The 15,769-nt window shown below is 47.2% G+C and overlaps 1 protein-coding gene across 7 annotated transcripts in view; it reads left to right on the top strand.

The window, feature by feature from the left end:
• NCKIPSD (NCK interacting protein with SH3 domain) overlaps window positions 1–11,734 on the top strand; it is a 95,254-nt gene extending 83,520 nt beyond the window's left edge. For 6 of the 7 annotated variants that reach the window (XM_037903897.2, XM_043550836.1, XM_043550833.1 and 3 more), the window contains 5 exons: window positions 3,075–3,155; window positions 4,119–4,247; window positions 6,482–6,574; window positions 8,888–9,060; window positions 10,001–11,734. In XM_037903897.2, the coding sequence (XP_037759825.1) occupies window positions 3,075–3,155; window positions 4,119–4,247; window positions 6,482–6,574; window positions 8,888–9,060; window positions 10,001–10,204 (680 nt within the window). In that variant the 3' untranslated portion in view covers window positions 10,205–11,734. The remainder of the gene's footprint in view (window positions 1–3,074; window positions 3,156–4,118; window positions 4,248–6,481; window positions 6,575–8,887; window positions 9,061–10,000) is intronic. The other variant, XM_037903898.2, reaches the window with a different exon arrangement.
• Window positions 11,735–15,769: the final 4,035 nt, after the last annotated feature.

Genomic DNA, 15,769 nt, shown 5'->3' with positions numbered 1-15,769 from the left:
CCCGCCCTGTGCCCAGCCTAGGGCCGCAGCGCACTCCCTGTCCTATGTTCCCCGGGGGGGATCTCTGTCCTTCTCTCCCTGTATCTCCTCTTCCCTTCCCTTCCCTCCCCCCACCCGGTTCAGCTGCTGTCCCTGGCAGCTGGGCGGGGAGTGGGATGGAGCTGCTTCTGCCTGAAAGATCCTGGCTGGGAGGTGTGTGGGTGGGTGTGTATGCGAGCGAGCGAACCTCCCAGCCAGGCTCTTTCAGGCAGAAGCAGCTCTGTCCTACTCCACACCCAGCTGCTAGGGACAGGGAGAGCAGCCAAATGTGCAGGGGGAGAGGCACGGGGAGAGGACAGAGAGCTTCTCCCTCTCCACTCCCCGCTGTTCAATCTGGGGAAGTCACTTGACCCCCCACCACCCCATATTCTCCCTATGCATTGCCTCTAATTGCACGTTCCCATTATCCATACAAATGTCCAGTCCTTTTTTAAAATTAAACTAAGCTGTGGCCTCAGTTATACCTTGTAGCAGACCGTTTCACAGATTCACTCTGAATTGTGTTTTTCAAAATGTCATTGAATGTCCCTCATTTTTGTATTATGAGTCGAACTAGGAGTGCCCAGTTTACCTTCTCAGCCATTCAATCTGTTGACCTCTATCAGGTAATCTCTTAATCTTAATAATGCTGTAATATTTTTGGTTAAGCATCATTGACCTAGACACAGTCTCTCTGCCCAGGGAGTTTACAATCTGAAAAGTTCTGGACAAGCAGCTTGTGTGTGATGGTGTTTGGGTTTTTTTTTTGACCCCACGGTTCAACTGGATTCCCTTAGTCTGTGTGTAAAAGACCATTAGTATAGATTGCTTTTCAGGAGCATTAGACTGTATAAGGTTCTTTGGCACCTTCTTCTCTGATACAGCTACTGCACTCAATAATGATCACCAGGTTTCAGTCAATTCCAGTGGCAGTAAGATACCCCAGTGATAGCATTATAGTCTGTACATGCAAGAACAAACTGTATGGCACAAGACCCTTCGCAGATGGTATGTTTAGATCTGGCAGGATGGGGGAATCAGGTGAGGTGCTTTGGAAATTAATTAGGGACAGAGTGCCTCTTGTGGTAAATGGCATCATTATGGAAATATATGTTGGATGGAAAAACTTTTATCAAATCTACATTTTCAAGGTGTAAAAAGTACCTTTCTGTTCAACTTAAAAAAACAAAACAAAATATGACAGGTTTTATTTATATCAGTTGTATAAGTGACCCAATCCTATCAGGTAGCTGTAACTGAACATAATATTTAGCCTTTATCTAGCACTCTGCACTTCCAATGCACCGCACAAACATTAATGCTCCACTTCCTGAAATCTTCCAGATGGAATTGAGGGGCTATATACTGTATTTCATTGTGACATATGCACTGTTGTGTGGGTCTCCTATAAACCCCTACTGAAACACACCAGCTAATTAAGATTCAGGAAAGACCGTGGTTGTGATTCTGTGGAGCATTCACGTATAGCTACTGCCAGTGCAAATTGTGCTAGACTAGCAGGTTGTGGGACACATTGATGCATGAGACAAGTGTATCCTGGAAAGCCAGCAGAATGCACACCTGGAGTCTTGAGCATTGTGTGCCGGAGTCTCAGGTGACGTTAAACAAACTTAGCCAGAGCTGATCCATTGAAAATGGAAGAATGCAGACACAGTAGCAAAGAAACCTAGCTATGACATATTAACAATTGAAGCAGGAAATATTTAAAGATGACTAGAAGGATGGGTGCTTTTCTGGTTCCAGTTATTATATAAATTGTTGGAGGTGTCCAGGGACGGCACAGGGAGATTTTAATTATTCACCTGTCATGTTTATTAGGAGCCTCTTAAGAAAGATGGAAAAACCAAGAACATTCATTATGATCCTCAAATTGATTGAAAACATATGTCTGCCGTGTTCATTCCCACTGTACTTCTTTTGCCTCTTCCCTTTCCACTGGAGCACTTAGCTGATGTGTTGGTGTAGTTCTGGAGTGTAGCCTCCAAAGCTGGATAAATTATGCAGTTTCTATAGAAATAATATGTATCAAAGGAAACTTCAGCCCATCAGACTCCCCTGCTATGTCTCCCCCATTGTTCCCCCCATATGTCTCTCTCACTGTATTTTCCAAATTCTGTGTAAAATACATGAGAGGGACTAGAGTCTGACATGAGTTACGGTAGTGGCCTGTCTTCTCTACAGATGTGAATTCAAACCCTGCCTTGGGTCATAGATGAAAATGGGTTTCCTCTTTTTAACTCTTACCACCTTTCATGAACTTTTTGTCTGTAACTGCTTTCTTGCAGGTTCAGATGTCGAGATGCCATCTGTGTTAGTGGTTAACACGTGATTGGTACTGGACCTCACATTCACAAGAAGTCCAAGATTAGACTAGCAGGCACAGTATATGTCAGAAGAGAGGTGCCTTGGCAGAGCTAGGCGTGTGCTTGTGAGTAAAAGTACAGGATTAGACTAATAGGGGGTGGTGTAAATCAGGTTTGAGGTGCATTGGCGGAGCTGCAGGGAACCAAAAATCCTCTCCAATGCTGCTTGCTTTTATTTTATTTATTTATTTTTTAAGAGTGCATGTTGGGAAATTAAATATGGCAACTGAACTGGGAACTAAATCTAGATTTCCTGAGTCTATCCTGTGCTGTTAATGTATTTATCATTGTAGTGCTCACAGGCCCCCATGAGGATCAAGGCTTGTTGTGCTGGGGGCTCTCAAACACAGGAAAACATGGTCCTGGTCCCAAAGAGTGTACACTGGAATATTACAGATGATGTGAACAGTGTAGAGAGGGATACAGTCAAATACATATAAAGTTACATACGTGTGTTTTTTGTATTGCAGCACGCCAGCTGTCCTGAAATGCTCCTCTGCTTTGCCATCATTAATTGGCTGGATGTCTTTTCTAGGCATCACAGCTGAGATTCCCCTTAAAAAGGGAGAGCGTAGTCGCCTACCTTCCTATATGTATTAAATCCCTTATCACTTCAAACCAGGGAGCAGACACCTGAGTATTAATGGCTGGATCTATGGTTTTATCTTGCAGACCATCAAAAGATGTGCTACTCTGCACTGGTTCTGGCTATGATATTCTCTATGGGAGAGCCGCTGCCATATCACCACTATGGTAAGAACTGAATGCATTGCAGAGAGGGAAAGCTTCTACCTAGACATCTTGCGGAGAGCAGTTCCTGGTGGCCAAGACCGCTCCAGAGTGCTAGAGGGGGATTCCCCCTTTCGCATGCATGGGAGGAGAGGGAAAGAAGCCTCCTACACCTTCTCTATTCCCTCTCCCAATTTTGCACCAGCACAACAAAGGAGAGTCATTGGCCCAACATTGCCAAGAAGCCTAAGGGCTTGTCTGCCCTTGAAACACTACAGTGGTACAGCTGCGGCAGCGCTTCAGTGTAGACATACGCTGTAGTAAAGGGAGGGATTCTCCACATCCCTGAGAGACATAGCTGCTGTTGGAGAGGTTTGTGTAGGAGTCTCCTTAGCCAGTTCACTAGACTCCATGATAAAGATGCACAATCTCTGAAGCCAGTGAAATGGGGAGCACAGAATGAATCTCTCCAAGCTTTCAGAAAGATGTATTCCTCTCCTAGTATAACCTGGTGGTTATTTCCTGCAGGTGGCCTTGTTTGCATGGGCTGCAGCACTTTCCTAATAGCTAGGTTAAAATGAGTTACTACTAATGATTTGCATTAATTTTAAATAGACTAAACTACTGAGCAAGAATATAAATCTCTTCTTGCCCATAATGCTTATGTTCCTTGGTTGGTTTGCTGCTGGGACAGTAGCTAGAGTAGAAATTTGGGAATGCATTTACTCGGCAAAACTGCTCATCGGGTGCCCTGCTCCCAGCACTGCTGTGAAATGTGTATAGTTCTTTTTTGGAGCCATTCACATCTCCTACCACAAAGACCCCACAGCTGGCCATCTAGTGACCAGGGCATTACCTCCTGGGTGGCTGAAATTGCAGCTGATTTATGCTCGTAAGTGTAAAAGAAGCAGGCAATGTCTTGCATCAGGGAGGGCAGTGTGTTTGATCAGCACCGACTACTGAAAGCCCTTTTCTCCTCATGTACAGAGCACCTCAACTCACAGTTTGTCCAGTTCCTGTTGGATGTGATTGAAGATGGGCTGCCCTCAGATACCACAGAGCAACTGCCTGACCTGTTTGTTAATGTCCTTCTGGCCTTTGATCTCCACATTCCAGGTCAGTGACACTACTTTTCCTCACTTTCACAGGATTCTGGTGGTCTACGGGAGGGGTTTCTTGACTTCCAGGCTGCACTGTGCTAACTTGCCAAGCTCCCTTCTCTTATTTATTCCCTCTTCTAATTCTCCAAGCCTTCCATTGTAGGCACTGAGCAAGGACCTAGAGAGAGAATGCCTTTTGGGGGCAGGGGGTGATTTTAATTGCCCACTAAGGAAAATGTCTCCAGGTGTGTGTGTGAGAGTGAGTGAGTGAACACAGTCCCTGACTCCTCCATTCTCTGGCCAGGACTGAGTTGGCAAATACAACCCCACCTGGGATTCCAAGTGAAAATACCATTTTAAGTGAGTGAAAGCTTGTCAAAACCAATTAACCCCTTGGGGCAGGCCAAGCCATCTGGGCCCACATGATTCCCTCCACTCTTTCAGTTAGTTATTTTGGTGGGGTTTTATATGGTGCTGTGCACTTGTGTGGGTTAACTTCACAGGAACATCTAACTACTGTAATGAGCACGTATCAGTATAATTGCACAACTACTAATCTTCTCTCTTCTTCAGGTGATTGGCAGAGCTGCTACTTATCCCTGGCTGTGCCTCCTGAATCCCATTAAACGTAGATACATTAGGGTCAGTCTCATAAACATATTCTGCTAGGCATCACTTTCTCCTGGATTTCTTGATCCCTCATCATGCCTACCGTGGTGAGCTCCTTACTAATAGGCAAAAGATCTAGTCTTGTGGAAAGAAGCTTAACCTCTCCCAGCTGCTGTTTGCAAGAGTTTTGGAGTCCGTAAGCATTAGAAGATGGAAGTGTAATATTAGGGCCTAGTCTTGGATTCTGCTTATTAATCTTGAATATGCAAGATCTCCTGTTGCTATGTTGTAATTGTCGTCTTGTTTCCTTGCTGCTGTTCTGTTCAATGCCTTTATCCTTGGCTTCATGGAGAGGGAAGGCTAAAGCAGCAAGGACATGTCCAATAGCTTACCCGTTGTTTTATGTTCCGTTTCGTTAACATTCAGGTAGTAGTGATTTTGTTTCTAATTTCATAGGAGTTTATCGCACAGGGATTGATTAAGTATGCTGTCTCGGTTGCTTTCATTCATTATCCTTTCTTACTGTTACCCGGTGCATTTGCTGGCTTCTGTAATTAGGCAATAACACTTGATGGGCAGTGCATTTCTGGGGGATTATTCCCCACCTGGAGTGCAGCGAGAAGCTGAGAGCAGAGCGACGTGTTCTCGTATTCTGAGAACTTGCTAAATGATGTTCAGGCTTCTTATTAGTAGGTTGAATTTTTATTCCCAAGCCTTCAGAGTCTATCAGAATATTAGCACTTCACTAGTGCAGAGGTAGTTAAAGCTTTCTTAGGATCTCTTAATAGATTAACTCCTTTCAACCTGAAGGATCCTGAAGTACTTTACAAACTAAACAGTATAGACCGGGATTCCTATCCCCACCACAGAAACGCATTGGCAATGTTCCACCCAACAGTTCAGAGCAGGAAGAGATGAATAAATCTGTATTCGAACAAAACCTTAGGGAGGCAATATAACTCAAGTAAGAATTTGGCTAGGACGCTAGGATTAACCCATCTATTCTTGCAAAAATTTAGATCTTCCTCTAATCGGTTTGTCATCTCATACAAAAGATGACACTTTCTGCCTCACAGAACCCCTTTTGCACCATGCTTAGGCTTTGGGGTCATGTAGTGCAGTGCACTTCATCAGCACCTGGGTTTTCTATTGGGCAGTGTTATACAACTACATGCCCAGCCCTTATTTACTTTTGAGGTCTGAAAAGGTGACAGCCCACCAAGGTATTGCTGACCTGACAAAGTGAAGGAGATCCTATAGTGGGGTGGGTGGGGCCTCTGGCTTCAAGTGTTGGATCTAAAACAGAATGGAGGTAATGTTTGAGTGTAAAGCCTTGCAGAGTATTCCAAAGGCTGCTCTGATCCCCTGGATGGGAGCCAGCAGCAAGCCAGCTCACCAGGTGCAAATAGAAAGTGTAAATTCCAGTGTTTATATATTAAATTTGGAGGCGATTTTCTGTCCAACCCTCTGACATTCTCATTCTGAGCACAGCAATGGTTGTGACACCCCAAAGATTCCCACGTAAGTGGTGTGAAGACAGGCTTAGCATTTTGTTTCTTTTCCTTTGCTGCTCACTTAAGCCAACCTGAAATGTGTTGCAAAGAGATCTGTCATTGCAAGTGAGCCTGTTTCATCTCTTAGTGCCAGAACACAATGTGATCATGACTACAGTGAGCAAGCACTCCAATGTCAAGACCTTCACAGAGAAGGTGCTGTTGCTACTGAACAGGGGAGGTGAGTGTTTCTGCAACTTTATTACATTCCCAGCAGGTGGGAAAGGTTAATGGCAGCACAGAGCTAGAGAGCTGAGGCTGATATCATTCAGAGGTCAGAGAGTTAGAGAGGGTGGCTGGCAGATGAGCTCATGGCTTCGCTAAGATTTGCTGCGCTCATACAACTCTCAGTGTGAGGTGGACAGGGCTGCATTCCTGAGGAAGAAACTGTCTGAAATAAAGCCCTGCTGATGACATCTGCTAAGTAACTAATAACGGCAGGTGGACTGATGTTCTCTTGCAAGCCGATTCCCATGAGCCGAGATTAGTGCAGCCTTTTGTGGGAATGGCTAGGCTAGGCTTGGCAGGATTCGGTTTTAATTGAGAACTGTAGGTAAAAGTCCATTTCAGCCAATGCTGAAAGTGACTAAAAGAATTTAGTGAGTGGGGATGGGCGTGCTGCAGAGATCAGGGTGCCCATCCCCACTCACTCACCAACCAGGACTGCAGGACCATCTGCCGGCAGGAGCCATTCAGCAGTGGGATTGCCTCCCCGGAAGCCAAGGGCTCATCCTTCTCCTTGCAGTCCTGGCTGGGAGTCCCTGCTCCACTGGTCCAGAACCCCAGGCTTCCCCACACCTTGGGCCTGCAGGGATTGGGTGTCACCAGCCCAGTGGCCAAGCAGGGAGCCCTCTGCTGAGCCAGGATGACCACAGCCTCCCCTGCACCTTGTACCCTGGTGTCTTGAGCCTCCCAGCCACACAGGGAGCCCCCTGCAGCCCAGCTGTCAACACTGCCCTAACCCCAGCCCTACCCCCAACTACCATGGAAATAAATATAGTTTAAAAAAGGGAAAAAATCTTAAATAAGAATCAATAAAAATTCTTCACGATTAGAAAACTCTAACAATTGAACTCTGCTGAGCCTACTTATGGCACAGCAGCGTTCTCTCCTCCTGAGAATGGAATCCAGTTTTTCCCTTGTCTTCATGGCCCTCCTGAAACGGTATTCTGTACCCCACGTGCCAAGATCTGCCTGCCTTTCTTGTCTGTCGAGCTCTGAATCACTCCTCTGATGGCCCATGCTGGGGAGCAGGTGCCCCAGATGGTGGGTCTAGAGGGAATACTGTTCTCAAAGAACATTGCTTACAGGTACACTTTCCCTTTTCAAATCACCCACCTGATTTGCCAGATCCACTATAGCGTTAAGTCCACTGTATTTGTAAAGCAGATCATTGGAAACCCATAAAGCTCAGCTCTCAGTCAGCACAATGTCAAGTATTTCTACCTGTTTATCTGCCACGGCATTGTGCTTTTTAATACCTTCTGGAGCACTGGGGCCCTGCTGCCTTCGCTTCGTTTTGTTGACATGCTGTTAAATAATCTCTCCTGTGTCTGTGATACTTGGTTCTTTTCTCTGGCTTCAGTTCTTTTCAAGGTTGTAAATCATGGTCTTTGGACAACATCAGTCAGACTTGCATATAGCCTCCATGCTGTCCACCTGACTTCCTTCCAAAGCCTTTACTTAACTCTGTCACTGCCTGATTACCTAATGCTACCACCTCACCCTGAGTGGCTACAGAAGAACAGCAGGAGTTGAGACCCTTTGGTGGCAATAATCTTTTGGGGGAGACTCCAGCTTCCTCCTTCCCCTAAGGCAGAGGAGAGGGGCCAGTGCACTTCAGAAGCCTCTCTGGGATGTGTATGAATATTTTGCTCTGAAGAGAGCAGAGATGCTATTGGCCTATTTACACCTGGAGGCGTTTATTATTTTCTTGCTTCCACGTAGGTTATTAGGCTGGTCTCCATGGTGAAAGCTCATTTCAGCTACAAGCACGGCTGGACTGGGGGCTGTTGACGGGGTTTTGCACCAAAATAATAAACCAGGGAGAAGAAAATGAGTGTAGCTGCTCAGGGAGGCCAGCAAGTTCTGAGGGGCGCTGGGTGGTGCTGAAGTAATGAGCTTTCCCTGTGATGTATTAGTGAAACACAAATAATGATTAATACTTAGACTAATATGAGTTTGGTCTCAGCTCAGTGCCCTGCAGAGCTGTCATCCCAATTATGCTGCCCCGAATTAGGCACTGTGCTCACCAGTGCTCTCCCAGTATTCACAGCTACCAGGCATGGCGTAGTGTCTGAACTAGTGCTTTGGAGTGGCTGTCTTAGGTCAGGGAAAACATCCTCAGTAAGGCACGTGGAGCTCAAGTCCTGGTGCAGAGATTCACCCCAAAGAAGGTGGATAGAGAACTTGAACAAATGTTGACTGTAGATTTTAACACAGACCTTTTTTCTATGACAACCTGCCTTCATCCCTTCCCCGGCTTGGCCCCCAGATGATCCGGTTTGTATCTTCAAACACCAGCCTCAGCCGCCACATTCGGTGCTGAAGTTCCTTCAGGACATCTTTGCCAGCAAAGATACCGCAAACATCTTCTACCACACGGACATGATGGTGATGATTGACATAACGGTGCGGCAGATTGCAGATCTCTCCCCTGGAGACAAGGTGCTGAGCCAGAGGGACTGGGGCTGGGACCTGGGGAGGAAGGGAGCTTTCCAGTGCAATGGAAGAGAAGGCTTCTGGCTACCCAAGCCATGGTGGGGAGGGGAGGAGGCAGGTTCTAGCAGTGAAGCAAAATGGCCCAGGTGAGTAATGGGTGCTCTGGAATAGAGTAATCAGTGATTTCTGGATCCCTTTTCTTTCCTGTCCTCAGCCTGCTTGGCAGAGCTGGCCTTAGACCAAGCAACACACAGGGACTCCTTGGAGTCCCACGGCCCATTGTTAACTCAGCAACTATAGGCCAGCTTGCACTCCTCAGCAACAGGACCAGAGAGTGAGGCAAGCCCAGTCTGCCCTTGTAGCAGCTGGAGGAATGACACAGTCCAGGTACTTGACTGAAGGCTCCTTTTAGGGAGTTGTTGCCAATTCTCTGTACCTCACAGAGCCCCCACATTGCTGTCAGATCAGGTGTTCCAGCCCTTGGGACCACTACAGTGATCAGGGTGCCGGGATCAGCTGTGAATAGGGAAAGGCATGAAAATTTGCCCCATCCATCCTCCATCCACTCACAGAAAGATGTAGGAAGAGCTTACCTATGAGAAACGTTTCTCAAAGTTTCAGTTGGTGGGTTCACTCCCCAGCCTGGGTAACTGTCTGCTGTCCCTTCCCTCTGGGGACTTCCAAGGGAAAAGGAGTTCCTTGCTTTATCCCCCTCACTAAAAGTAGATGAGTGGGGTCTGTTGATGTAACTGTTGTAAGTTGCTCTGGGAAGAGCATCAAGATTCCATAGATATTAATGAGTCCCACAGAAAAGCCGGTGCTTACGATGGAATCTCACTCCTGATGGTAACGCAGCAGCTGTTCCAGTGTTAATGCTTTTTGGAATCTGGAACACTTGTTTATCTCATTTAAATACTGCATTGTGCTCTGTCTCCCCCCACTGCAGCTGAGGATGGAGTATCTGTCTCTAATGCATGCGATCATGCGTTCCACATCCTACCTGCAGCATCAGCATCGTCTTTCTGACCTGCAAGGTACCTTGCAGCGCATTTTGGCTGAGGAAGAAGAGGGGCAGCAGTGCCAGATGGACAAAATGATCATCTGGGAAATGTATAAGGAGTTCCCAGAAATGTCTCCAGGAACCAGCTAATTCCAGACCATCGGATTGGACTGAGAGAGCCACTTGGAACAAAAATGTCTCATGTTGACACTTCTCCACATCCCCTTCCAGTGCTGCTTATACTTATTATTCCTCCGGGTGAGGCCTAGGGTTCAGACAGGCCCTGTAGAAGTGTCAGCAATAGAACACCCCAGCAGAATCTATTTTAAGGGCACTCCTGAGGTCTGGCCCTTTATGAGAGTTGTTACCTTGAATGGAAGAGGACAGTTTGCACAAGGGTCATGCTCTGACTGGGACAGGAAGGCATTCGTCAGCTGTGTGGGTATTGTTAACGGGAGGGGACACAGAGCTTGTGAGGGACTTACCAACCTGGATGCTGGATAGCTTTGGATGTTTATCTGTTCTGGGGTCTGAGGTCCCGAATTAAAAAGCCTTTGCCATAGAGTATCCCTTGTCCCTGTACACATCTCTCCCTGCAGTTACCAAGTGGAGTAGGCCAGTGTTTGGAAGAAGCTTTCGTAACATCTGTTTTGTTTTCTGCTCCTAGTGCAAATATGCTGCAGTCCTGGCAAAGGGGATAGCTAACTGCATCTCCACTACTGTGTCTGGTGAGCCTTTTGCTTCCTTCTGACCCCTGGCTTGCTCTCTGGGTTACAGCCCACCAACTGGGGTCCTAACGGCCGAGTCAAGCAGCTGCTTTTTCCAGTCTTCTTTACATAGTGATGATTAAATCAGAGATTCTGTCATACTGTGCCGGCAGAACAGTAACAGTTGTCCAGGCAACGTTATTCTTTTCAGTGGCCTCTGGCCTAGACACAGTGCTAAGGTGTGTCATGCTAACTGAAACCTGCAGCTTGTCTCCTAGTGTCTTCCCAGCCTCTGGTGCGCCACATAGAGGTGTGTATTTGTAGCTAGGATCATGGGGTTCTCTGTTCTTAAAACCTGCGGATTTCTTGCCTTGAGCTTAGTAGCGATTGGTTCTGCCTAGCTGTACCTCCTCTCCGTGTGCCAGTGGCCTGAAGGTTGCTTGAGCCTGGTGTCCAGTAGTTCTGCTTGTGAATATGCACAGGTGTGGAGAACCCGCTATATTTTCTCTAGGTCTCTAACAATGGATTAATCTGTTTCTTATTTATATCTTATGGATGTGGTCACAAGCTAACATGGGTCTGTAATATCTGTTGCTATGCACAAGCACTGCATAAGTGATTGCTCTCCTTTGCTGGAGCTTTGCAGTGTTTTGTGTAGAAGCCATTAGAAATGAAACTGGGAATACTTAGGCAACTGGTTATTAGCAGATGAATGAGCGAAACTTGAAGTCTGTATGGTGAGGGCTTGGGCCCTAAGTGCGATGTGAGTGTGAAGCCCAGGAAGGCCCTGCAGCCTAAAGAGGATGAGTGGATCATGAAATCAGCGTTAGAGCATTCAAGGCTAACGAACAGCCCTGTTAGAAATAAATCTATTTTCCCTATCAAAATGTCTGAATGTCAAAAGGGAGCTGTATTTTGGTAATAACTAACGTAAATGTAACACATAACGGAATAAAAACGTCTTAAACGCTGGGCTCCTGAGAACACTTCTGTTGCCTACTGCATTTGGTTACTGTCTGAGACTGTGTTATATCCTTATTGTGGGGACTGAGGAAAGGCCAGTGCAAAATGGTGTGAACCCCGTCCTTGGTTTTGTGTTAACTAAATGTTAGTGCAAAGTATACGGTTGCTAATCTTTTTAAATGGGAGTTACTGTAATTCAAGAGTTGATTTTCAGACACCAGAGTCTCAGGCAGGGAAATACATAAACCCAACTCCCCTACCCCATCTCAATGAAAGGATAGGCAGAAATGGGGAGAGCTAACTGTTCTGGCCTCTGGGCGTTTCTGATGGGAGTCAGAAGGAGTAAACATCTGAGGGACAGTGTTGGGGAGGAGGTTCCAATGAAAGGACTCTGCCCAGCCTGGACCAGATAAAGCCATGGAATGGAGAGCAGCAACAAGCCATCCTGTCTCTGTCACCTTTGGTGCAAGCCACATTGCAATCAATAGCCTGCAAAATATCTCTCCGATAGATTAAGGATTTGCTTAGAGTTGCAATTCACATCCTACAACACACACAACTTCAGTCTTCTTCCAGCAGAGGTTCCGTTTCACTTGGCATTATGCGTCACAGGATTTTGAACTGTCTTTATTAAGCACTAAGGAATCAAGCTTCTGCTGTTGAAGCTAGCTGTATACCTGTTACCAAACCCTCAACCCTTCCCATGGGGTAGGTAAGAATGAGGTGGGAAGGAGGAGTTGCTCTAGCCTCATTACGAGGTGCTCATTAGAATACTGTCTGATAGAAAGCGGATGTGTTGACTCTGCTATGGTGAAACCTTCCACAGTTGCCTTGGAGGTAGGACTCGTTTGGCTGGTACTCTGAACATTGGGGTCCTGAAGGCTGTTCTAGGCTTGCATCATGGTAATTCCTTTCAGTTTCAGCCCCTCTGAGTTGGGGCAAAACTTACCAGAGCCTGGGGCTCACCTGCAAGCCCCCCTTCTCGAACGGTACCCTCCAGGGGAGCTATGTCAGTAGGGGGACAGTTGCCCTCCTGTGATTCATTCCACGTGCTTGGGCTGGCAGGTCTGGGCATCAGAGCGAGTCAGGAAGAGACCCGCTCCCCCTCCACAGCTGGAGGCAGCGGTGGCTGCTAGATCGGGGCCCTGCTCCACAGGAGGTGGGCAGTGGCTCCTGTGTCTGGAGAAAGTCAGCAAGAGGGGCAGAAAATATGGAGCTGTGAGGAGCGAGGAGGCAACGCTGCAATAGGACAGGTGCAGTCCCTGGAGCGGAGCCAGCGTTCTGGCCGCTGGTGCCTGCAAGACTCCGGGATGCTGGGAGGCCAGATGCCAGCTCGTGCCCAGGCTGCAGGCATTAGCTAAGAACGGACAAACTCCTAGCTGGAGACCAGACCAGCTCACCTGTATGTTTGTTTTGATCAAAATAGGTATTAATCTTAGAATGTCTTTGGTGTTTAGACTCTATGAAATGCTTGTAAATTGCTGCATGCATTAATCTCACTTGTAATGTTGGGATTCCCACTAAAGAAAATACACAAGTTTTGCCTTATAACTGAGAATGTTTGCTCTGAACTTGTGAACCCAGGCATGGGAATAGTCCCCCTGCCCATCCAGAAGCTATCAAAATTAGATGGGCCATCAAGGAACATGGCAATATAAAAGATTGATTAATGGCCCTATTGCACCTTGGAAATGCTACATGCAAGGAAGCTCGTCCTGTGGACTTGGAAGCTGAATGAAGGAAATAAAACAAAGTCACAGGAAAATGCTCCTTCTCTTCACTGTTTGAACTCTCACAGGGCTGGAGCCACCAAACTGAAGCCAGAGATCCGCTGGGGGTTGGGGGGGGATGTTGGACAAATCTGCAGGTGCCTCCCTCAGCACTGATCAAATGTGAGCAGTTACCCTCAAGCCATTCTTGAGGAACCCCGGAGAGACCACTGTCAGTCTGCCTCAAGGCTACCTGGGGTGCTCTGACAGGTAAACCCTCAAAGCTACAGCCTGAGTCAGCCAAGCTGGCTGAGTGCCGGACTTGGTGCTAATGTTGCCGACATTGGAACAGACGCTGCTCAGCCCAGTGGGGCAGCGTCACCAGTGAAATACCCTGCGTTGTTGCCAGCACAATAGAGGGTTCCCCCAAGTGTCGGTTTCCCAATGCACTTGTGGGCTGGGTGCTACTGAGCTCTGGCTTCATTATATAAGATAGAAGCTGATACAGAAGACAGTAAGGGGGCCAGCAGCTCCCTAACGAACCTCATGTCAAAGCCCCTGGCCCCATGTTCTCTATCAAGGCCACTGTATTTCCTCCCTACCCGCCTGCTCTAAGCACAGGGGAGAATGTCTGGGTATTAGTACATTGCGTTGCCACTTCACCCATTGGCTCCTGGTCCCCTGCCAGGCTGCTGTGAAACCCACAGTACTGGCTTCAAGGCTCTCCTCTCACCCTGTGTTAGGAGCTGTTGACCTCTGCCCAGCTGTAAACTTGAGCTGAGGCAGACGCTCCTGCACAGAGAGTTGATGCTTCTGGTGCAGGAAGCTCTTCTCAACACCGCCCCCCCCCTGTGCCAAGGACTCCAGCCAAGACAGCGTTGGTGCTTCCTGGAGCATTAGAGTGCACCAGGTCCCCACGTTGCGGAGGGAACTCTAGCCACCTGCTTGAGGGCAGCCTGAGGATCAGAGTGATGGAGGCTGCTGTTTGGATTGATGTGAGCTGAAGGATTCTTTTGATGCCCAAAACTTTTCTGCTGGGCATTCCTTAGATCTCAGCGGGCGGGGTGGAGCGGGCGGGATGGCAGATGGGGAGGGATTGGGCAATATGACCAGCTGATAATAAACATCATGAAACAGGATCCACTTGCACACATGGGAGGAAATGGAAGGGAACAGTGATGGGATGGGAAAGTCTGACCCTTCTATACAACAGGAGATCACTGAAGTGAAGGAGCAGAACATATTCCGGGGGGGGGGGGGTTCACTTCAGCTCTGATGCCATAGTGAGAGGCTCTCTGCCCTCAGCCAGGAGGGTGAGTGGCTGTGCGGTTTCCCTAAGCTAGTGAGTTTCTGTGTGAATGGGAATCCTGTCAGGTAATCAGTGTAACTGCAGTGAGAGGAAAGGTCTTTGCAAATCAGAGAGAATCAAACTAGCTTTTCCTCTGTAAACTCATTATCCTGGAGCCTGTTTAGCCGTGCCAAGGCTGAATGCAGGCGACAGGCACAGATAACACACTTGAGTTTTCATTATATTTAATGGGCCATTATTAGACCAGTATCTCTTCAGATTAGTGTGTTTTCATTGTGTCTCACTGGTGAATGGCATTGGGGGCTAGCATAGGGGAAGCTATCTGTGGTCTATGACCCTTTGCGTTTGTCTTACTGTCTGGAATGATTCAATTACAACAGTTGTGCCATGCCACTGCCCTGATGAATTCCAAGTCTTCCCCCCCCCGCCCCCCCCCCAAGTGACATGAGCTGGGTAATTAGAACAAATAAACTTGGAAACCCTCCATTTTTTTTAAAGCATCACTTCTCCTCCAATTGGATTTCTTGACACACATCCTGTGTTTAAGGTGATGTGATGTGCAATCAGTTTGATGGCTGAGTCTCTCATTAGTTGGGTATGTGTCTGTTATGTGCTTACATTTACACTTCCTCCTCCTTTAGTAAGAACTCTGGAGATTTCTCAAGCATGTCCATCCATTTCTGACTTGTGTAGCTCCAGTTTCTCTTCCCTCCTTTCTCAGTCAGGATTGTTACTTTATTTTTTACCCTGTCCACCTGTGTGGCAGGCACTGGAGCACTGGCTGCCAGGACGTGCGTGACACTTTTGGGGGAGATGAGCCCCATGACTGTAGTCTATTTGGGGGGGATTATGAAGTGGGGTTTAACTTATTAGTGACTGGTTAGGAAAACTCCATTTATTTGTTTGCCAGGCCAGGGTCAAACACCAGCCTGAAACCTGGGACTTAAATTTCAACAAAGCAGCTTCTGGTGCTGGCTGTTGATAATCTGCCCTTATACATTTCAGCAAAGCTGCTTGTCTGCTAATC

Source organism: Chelonia mydas, chromosome 7 (assembly GCF_015237465.2).
Source record: "Chelonia mydas isolate rCheMyd1 chromosome 7, rCheMyd1.pri.v2, whole genome shotgun sequence".
NCBI lineage: Eukaryota > Metazoa > Chordata > Testudines > Cheloniidae > Chelonia > Chelonia mydas.
Note: the sequence above shows the minus strand (reverse complement) of the source record. Positions and strands in the feature narration are given on the sequence as shown.